This window comes from Trichomycterus rosablanca, chromosome 9 (assembly GCF_030014385.1).
Source record: "Trichomycterus rosablanca isolate fTriRos1 chromosome 9, fTriRos1.hap1, whole genome shotgun sequence".
Classification (NCBI taxonomy): domain Eukaryota; kingdom Metazoa; phylum Chordata; class Actinopteri; order Siluriformes; family Trichomycteridae; genus Trichomycterus; species Trichomycterus rosablanca.
The window spans coordinates 32,977,293-32,985,142 of NC_085996.1; the positions used below are offsets into that span (position 1 = coordinate 32,977,293).

At 41.7% G+C, this 7,850-nt stretch overlaps 1 protein-coding gene across 1 annotated transcript; it reads right to left on the bottom strand.

Moving 5' to 3' along the window:
* Positions 1-2,031: 2,031 nt before the first annotated feature.
* On the bottom strand, positions 2,032-6,712 carry lrfn5b (leucine rich repeat and fibronectin type III domain containing 5b). Its single transcript, XM_063001379.1, has 2 exons — positions 5,316-6,712; positions 2,032-3,310 (listed from the first exon to the last, which is right to left on the bottom strand). Exons 1-2 carry the CDS (start codon positions 6,710-6,712, stop codon positions 2,338-2,340), a joined length of 2,370 nt encoding a protein of 789 aa, XP_062857449.1. The 3' UTR covers positions 2,032-2,337.
* Between the last annotated feature and the right edge of the window lie 1,138 nt (positions 6,713-7,850).

Here is a 7,850-nt window from a genome sequence, read left to right on the forward strand (position 1 = left end):
CTCAATAAGGGAATGGTTTTGCAGGTGGTGGCCACAGACAAGCTGCTCCTGTATGTCATATTTTATACGTGCCTCTACCAAAAGTAGTTCCAGCCTGAAAATCTAGCAAGGTATCAGATTAGAAACAGTTCTGCAAAGAAAAGTGGGCTAAAATTTGTCCACAGTGATGTAAAGAACAAACATCAAAACTCACTCACTCACTCACTGTCTTAACCGCTTATCCAATTAGGGTCGCAGGGGGGTGCTGAAGCCTATCCCAGCCTTTCAATGGGTGCAAGGCACACAGCAACACCCTGGACGGGGTGCCAGTCCATCGCAGGGCAGACACACACACACACATACACCTATTCACCTATAGGGCAATTCAGTGTCTCCAATTAACCTGACTGCACGTTTTTGGACTGTGGGAGGAAACCGGAGCTCCCAGAGGAAACCCACACAGACACAGGGAGAACATGCAAACTCCACACAGAAAGGACCCGGACCTCCCCACCTGGGGATCGAACCCAGGACCTTCTTGCTGTGAGGCGACAGTGCTAACCACTGAGCCACCGTGCCGCCCCAAACATCAAATAATAAAAAAAAATTTAGTCAGTGGTGCTAAAGGTGGTGCAACCAGTTATATGTGCATTATGTCCACCTTTGTGAAACGGTATGCTTCTTTTTTAGTTTGTAAATAACAGTTCCCACTAGAGATGAAAAAAAAAAACTCATATTGTTGTTGTGTAAAACTTCCATGAACAGAGAGCAGCAATCGCAAACAACAAACTTCTCGTCATATTGACTGCACAGACAATGATGCACTACGCAGGAATGAAATTTAAAGGTGATAGATTTGCTCCAGGATTTCTGGTTTTGGCAGGAACTCATCTGATTTGTGGTAGACCTGTTCAGAGCTAGTGTTGTTACTGCGTGGGAAGGAATCTGATTTGTAATCATTTTTTTTCTCTGTTTGCTCTGTAGGTACTACCCAGTAAAGTACCCAGTAAACAAAAGGTTAAAAATCTGGTCAGATAGACTGTTGTCCTTTGTGCATCATTTCAGTTCAGAAGAGCAATCTATTAATCTAATGTCAGGTGCAGACCACATTAAACTAATGATATGCCATATGGCCAGAAGTATGTGGCCATTTAAATATTGGGCTCCGGTGTTTCAGCCTCACCCATTGTTAACACGTTTAGAATCAATTGTATAAAATAACAACATATTTAGTAAAATAAAAAAGTGTATAAACAGCCTAAATACACATTCAAATTCTGAACACTTGATCTTGCAGTGTAGCCAGTGTGATGTGTTTGTGTATTAGATTTTTTTCATTAATAATTACTAGACCAGAAACATCACACTGATCTGGCCAAACCACTGATTGGTCACAATAACAGAAAAACAATGATTACAGGGTTGATCTACAAACTGATAACAAATCCTGTTTATATTTAATACAAATTAATCCAGTTAATGCTTCATTATGATTAGAGTTGCCATGGGTTGGGAGCAAATCCTGGAAAGACTGGGCGGTCTAAAGAAGGGCAGCCACACACACACACACTCATTTATTTACCAGGGGTGGACAAATTAGTAGTCTGGACACTTGGTACAAACAGATTTTGTGTTTACTACCAGCTTTCTATTTGGACTTGAATTTTGGCATTGCTGTCACTGAGTGCTGTGGAGGCTAATATGGCTACAAAAAGGGGCCAATTCTAAATTAATGCCAATGGTTTTGGACTGGTTTTCAACTAGCTTATGGTCATGCGTTCACAAACATTTGGCCATGTAGTGCATATTTGTTAATAGCATATCAGCAGATGGATTACCTTATGCTACATTTTTAGCATAGTTAATTATGTCCAGGCAATCACAGCATAGGTGAGCAAGCAAAGTAGAGAATTATCTTGATTGGTTAGTTAGTTTTTAAATGTATAAGGTGTTTACCCCTGTTCACAGCTAGGGTTGATACATAGTCCACAAACTGGCAAATTAATTACACTGGTAAGCATACTCATTTAAATATAAGATAAAAACAAAAGGGGATTTTCACATTTTATTTTACACAACGCAACATGTTTGTACAGGATGTACTGTGCGGATTACTCCATATAACAAAGTAATATACATTATCGATTTCATTATTTTAATATATGCAGAAAATGCTATTATGTTTGTATTTAAAATCCATTTATCAGTCTGTTATGTTACCATTTTTCATACTGTGCAAGAGAGCCACATCCAAGACAGAAACTGAATACTTTAAAAAAGTCTGCAGTCTGATCTCTAATCATAAAATGGTCCGTAAGTCTACCAAAAACCATTGTAATAAGGTTATAAAAAGCTGCATTATAGTGTGCTTTCCAGAACCCACTCTGACCTGGACAGTGATCCTTTCCCATGGATCTTGGCTAAACTTTCCAGCTGGGGCAGATCTCCACCGCTCATTGACAGGCTACGTTTAGATCGAAGGCTGCCAATCTGCTGCTGGACACTCCCATAGCTGGGCTGCTTGGAGGAGTCTACATTCAGAGAGTGCCTCCGGCTCACTCTTATACACCCCACTGGAACAGTCATATAGTGTGAAGAGTCAATCTGTGCCCTCCTGGACACGGGCGTCACCATAGTATTATAGGACCGGATTTGTGCAGATTTGGGGCGCACCTTGGCCGAGTTGTTTTTGTTGGAGTTGTCTAGGTCCACGCTGATCTGGTCTGCTTTGTGGGCGACTGCAGGTTTATGAGAGGCAGCATGTGTGGTGCGGCGAGTGTTGGGGGAGGCAGGATGCCAGCTGTGACTGGCAGCAGAGGTAGTAACAGTGCAGTCAGGAAGGGCAGGTTTGGAGGATCGAGGCCCAGGTGTGGGTGCTGACATGGGCCCCCCTGTCTCCATCTGTGGGGAAACCTTACGACAAGCGTCCATTTCCACCCCCAGAACCTGCTTAGACATGGACTTAATGATGCCGCAGACCTGCAGCTGCTCGTTTCTTGACTGAGCGCGGATTTCTCCAAGCTCCACCCTTTTGTCCTCTCCATCCTGGTTGCACACTCGATAACGTACGATAAGGAAGATGATGAAGGACAGGACTGAGGCCACGATTATGCCGCCAATGATGACAACAATGGTTCCTCCGAGGAACTGAGATTGCATGAAGTGGCATCGAAGGTACTGAGGTTCAGTGGAAAAGTGAACACAACCCACCACGCGGGTAGCCGTCAGAGCGGTCATCGCATCATCGTAAATTGCAAGCACACAGAGGTCGTAAAACGTCCCAGCTGCCAAGTTGTTGACCAGGATGTTTTGGTTGGTTGGTGGAATCATCCTGTAAAGACATATTATTGTTGGAAATTAGCAGTATTCCAGCATCTACAGTTTATTCATCTGATGTTGTGCAATCCATCTGCTAATAAAATGGCACTGGTCTATAACACAGCAGCTCCCAGCTGGAGAAGATAAACCTCAAATCCATGAAACAGCCAAATAATCTTTTATGAACCACTTTACATCTGTGGACTATTTGGGGTAATTTCATGGGTTGCAGTAGGTCTGCCCGACCAGCTGATAGCACCTCTGGGGATTCCAGCAGTAGTGGGTTAGCGCAATTTACCACTGCGGTATTTCGGGTAATAAAGCAATTAAACATCATGTTTTTATTTCTTGATAATATGGTTATTAATGGATACATCACACACACACACTCATTCACCTATAGGGCAATTCAGTGTCTCCAATTAACCTGACTGCATGTTTTTGGACTGTGGGAGGAAACCCACACAGACACAGGGAGAACATGCAACTAAAATTTAAATAATATAATATACTGAAAGTACTGAAGGAATGAGGTGTTTAAAATGTGAATAAATAAACAGCAGAGGTAAAATTCAGTTTTTCTGTCCCACGTTACGGGTCATGAGTTCTGGTTTTGATTATACAATATGGAATATACAGTGCTGGGTTTATACTTAACAAACAGAGTAGAATCAGTACAATTTAGACACATTTCTGAAGTCCCACTTCCACACAATATGAATTTGTTTATATAGTTTTCTGCCCACAGAAAAAGAAACTTGTTTCACATATTTACCAATGTTGGATCCCCCATTTGTTACATTTTATGCCCTGTAATTGCCTTTCAGTGATTTATTTTCCCGCCTTACTGTTTCCTCCAACTCCACATTTTGCCATAATAGCACATATGTGAGGCTTTTGTAACAGAGGAGGTTTTTCAGTTGCGCATTTACAAAAAAATTGTATTTATTAATGGCTTATTGGAAGAAAATAATTTTTTACAAGCTCAATTTCACTACATGTACTACCAGGTTGTACATACATATTTGTATGTTTTTGTTTGTTTTTAAATCTTACTAAATCTGGATGTAGTTTATCCCTGGTGCTTAAATTATTACAAGGCTGCATAAAACATGACTAAAACAGAAGAATTAAAAAGCAAATAATAAATGAATACATTAAAATAAATAGATTTACACCGATCAGCCATAACATTAAAACCACCTCCTTGTTTCTACACTCACTGTCCATTTTATCAGCTCCATTTATCAAATAGAAGCATTTTGAAGTTCTGCAATTCTGCAAGACCCCCACAGGACCACTACAGAGCAGGCATTATGTAGGTGGTGGATGATTCTCAGCACTGCAGTGACAATGACATGGTGGTGGTGTGTTAGTGTGTGTTGTGCTGGTAAGAGTGGATCAGACACAGCAGTGCTGCTGGAGTTTTTAAATACCGTGTCCACTCAATGTCCACTTTATTAGACACTCCTACCTAGATGGTCCACCTTGTAGATGTAAAGTCAAAGACGATCGCTCATCTATTGATGCTGTTTGAGTTGGTCATCTTCTAGACCTTCATCAGTGGTCACAGGACGCTGCCCACAGGGAGCTGTTGGCTGGATATTTTTGGTTGGTGGACTATTCTCAGTCCAGCAGTGAAAGTGGAGTGTTTAAAAACTCCATCAGCACTGCTGTGTCTTATCCACTCCTACCAGCACAACACACACTAACACACCACCACCATGTCAGTGTCACTGCAGTGCTGAGAATGATCCCCCACCCAAATAATACCTGCTCTGAAGTGGTCCTGGGAGAGTCCTGACCATTAAAAAACAGCATGAAAGAGGGCTAACAAAGCATGCAGAGAAACAGATGGACTACAGTCAGTAATTGTAGAACTACAAAGTGCTCCTATATGGTAAGTGGAGCTGATAAAATGGACAGTAAGTATAGAAACAAGGAGGTGGTTTTAATGTTATGGCTGATCGGTGTATGTATGTCAATGCATAAAATATGTGGAACATTTTTTGTCTTACCTGTAAACTAGAGAATCATCATACGTTCCATTGTACTGGATCTGAAACATCCGAATCCCTGGAATCTTCCGTTGCAGGTTAAATTTGACCAGCGCTGAGGAGGACGTGATTTCAGACACCAGCACCCGTTTTTCCTGTCCAGATTTTGTGCTTCCAATAGCAGATCCTCCTTCCCCACCTGTCCTGGTGGATGTAGCAATGTCTGAGGAGCCAGGGTCGGGTTCCTGTACCAAGCTTGTGTCGTTACTGAAATGTGGCAGTTTGGTGATTTGCAGATGAACAGTCTGCTGAGCCTCACCGGAAGGGTTGGATGCTACGCAGGTAAATGACCCAGAGTCTTTCACTGTGCTGATAAGGATATCTAGTGTCCCATCATTGTGCACCACTGTTCGGGTTGAGTTGGAGACCAGTCTTCCATCAGGAGCAATCCAATGAATAATTGGATCTGGATCACCTCGGGCTTTGCAGCGCAGCGTAACTTGTTGGCCCTCTAGTGCACGTGTCTCTTGGGAGTAACGTGTAATGAGGGGTGGCTCACACAGGAACTCTTCCTCAGACACAGTCCAGAAGTACCGACCAGCAAGGTGCTGTGGAGCAGCGCAGGTCTCGAGGTCGTCCTCCCGCCGCAGACGCCTCAACCACAGCAACTCACAGTTACAGCGCAATGGGTTCCCACCAAAACTCAGGGCAAATGATGTTGGACCAAGAACACCTGATGTGGCCAAAACACCTGCACGGTGGAAGACTGGATCTGGTGGGAGTTTCTGGAGCTTGTTGGATGTGACATCTAGGCGCTTGAGCTTCATGAGGCCTGAAAATGTCCCCTCTGGTATATACTCAATCATGTTGTGATCCAGACTTAAAGTATGCAGGCTGGTCATAAGCTGGATAGCCACCCAGGGGGCACTTTCTAGATTGTTGTAGGAAAGGTCAAGTTCTTCAAGAGCAAGGAGATCATTAAAGGCTCCTATGTGGATGTATGTCAGCTGGTTGTTGTTTAGAATTAGATGATGAAGCTTAGACATGCCGCTAAATGTGTCGTTTGTGATTCGTGTCAGGCGGTTGCTGTCCAAGTGCAGGGCTCGCAGGTTCTCCAGGTCATTGAAAGCGTGGGGTACAATAGAACCTATCGTGTTCCGGGAGAGTGTCAGATCTACAAGCCTGGTCATGTTGCCAAAGTCTTTGCGTTTAATGGTTGTGATAAAATTGTCGCCTAGTCGAAGTTCGACTGTGTGTCTGTCAATGTTGAGTGGGACAAAAAGCAGCCCCTTTTTATCACATAAGGTGGCTAAATTAGGGGACAGCACTTGGCAAATACATCTTTTGGGGCATATTTGGATCTTCTGGGCTTTTATTGCCATTATTATGACCACCAAATAAATGAATAAGGTCTCCATTTGGTTTATTGTTGTAACAACACCTGTGAAAAAAGCAAGAGAAGAAATTTCTCAGTGTTGCATTTAAAATAAATAGAGCATAGCTGAGCTGGAACAAAAATATGCAAAGATATTCTTTACTTATTTATGAGATAAGGCCAGGATTGGTGAAGGATTTACCATTTTTGCAGGGACTTAATGTCCCATGTCATTTTATGAACACAAACTTGTTAAAACCTCTGAAGTGTTACAAAAAGTCTTCAGATTCTCAAACTTAATATAAGACAAGAACATGAGGAAACACAAAATACGTTTAAATAACCATTTCATTTATGCAAAAAGGTTATCCAACACCCATATAACCTTAAATAAAAAACGTGTTCTCTCAGTGCCAGTTCCAAGCCTCAATGAAAACTGCACTGCGCACCAGATACGCTGTGGCAACACCTGAAAAACATCGGAGATAATGGCCCCCAGTTAACTAAGTAACTAAGCTGTGCAATTACCTTTTACAAAAATTACCTCTTACACAGGCCAACTGGTGATACATAAATGTTCTCCAGTAAATTTACTGATCAATTAAAACTGTACTTTGTGTGTTTACTGAGGTTGGCTGAGGTTCTATATTACATTTTGATAAAACATCTGAAACTATTGTGAAAAATATGCAAAAACAGAAAAATAAATGAGAAAGTGGAGAACAGCAGTGTATACTAGAACACCAGCTGCTCTCATGCAGAATTTGATTTGATTATGATTTTGCATTCATCTTGGTGTAAAATGAAATAAAAGACTCCACTAGTCATCGAGTTACTCATTAAAATGAGGTTGGTGTTTCCAGATCATGTGGAGATAAAAGAAGGGATGAGTGCAGGTGCCACATTAGGAGCACGGCACCGTTCTGTTTTCATTGTGCTTTACAGCCGCCTGCTAAAGTTTCTGACAAAAACAAAAGATCTAGTGTTTATTTAATGACTCTTACATCTCATACAGGGATGCAACCTTGACAAGCATATGACATTCAGTATTAATAAATACGTTTATAGTTGGATTATGTGGATTACATTGCAGGTCTTAAATAAAACCATAGATATTTTTAAGCAGGGATTTCATATTGCAAATCTGACTACTTGCTTAAAATTTGCATTTTAATGTATTC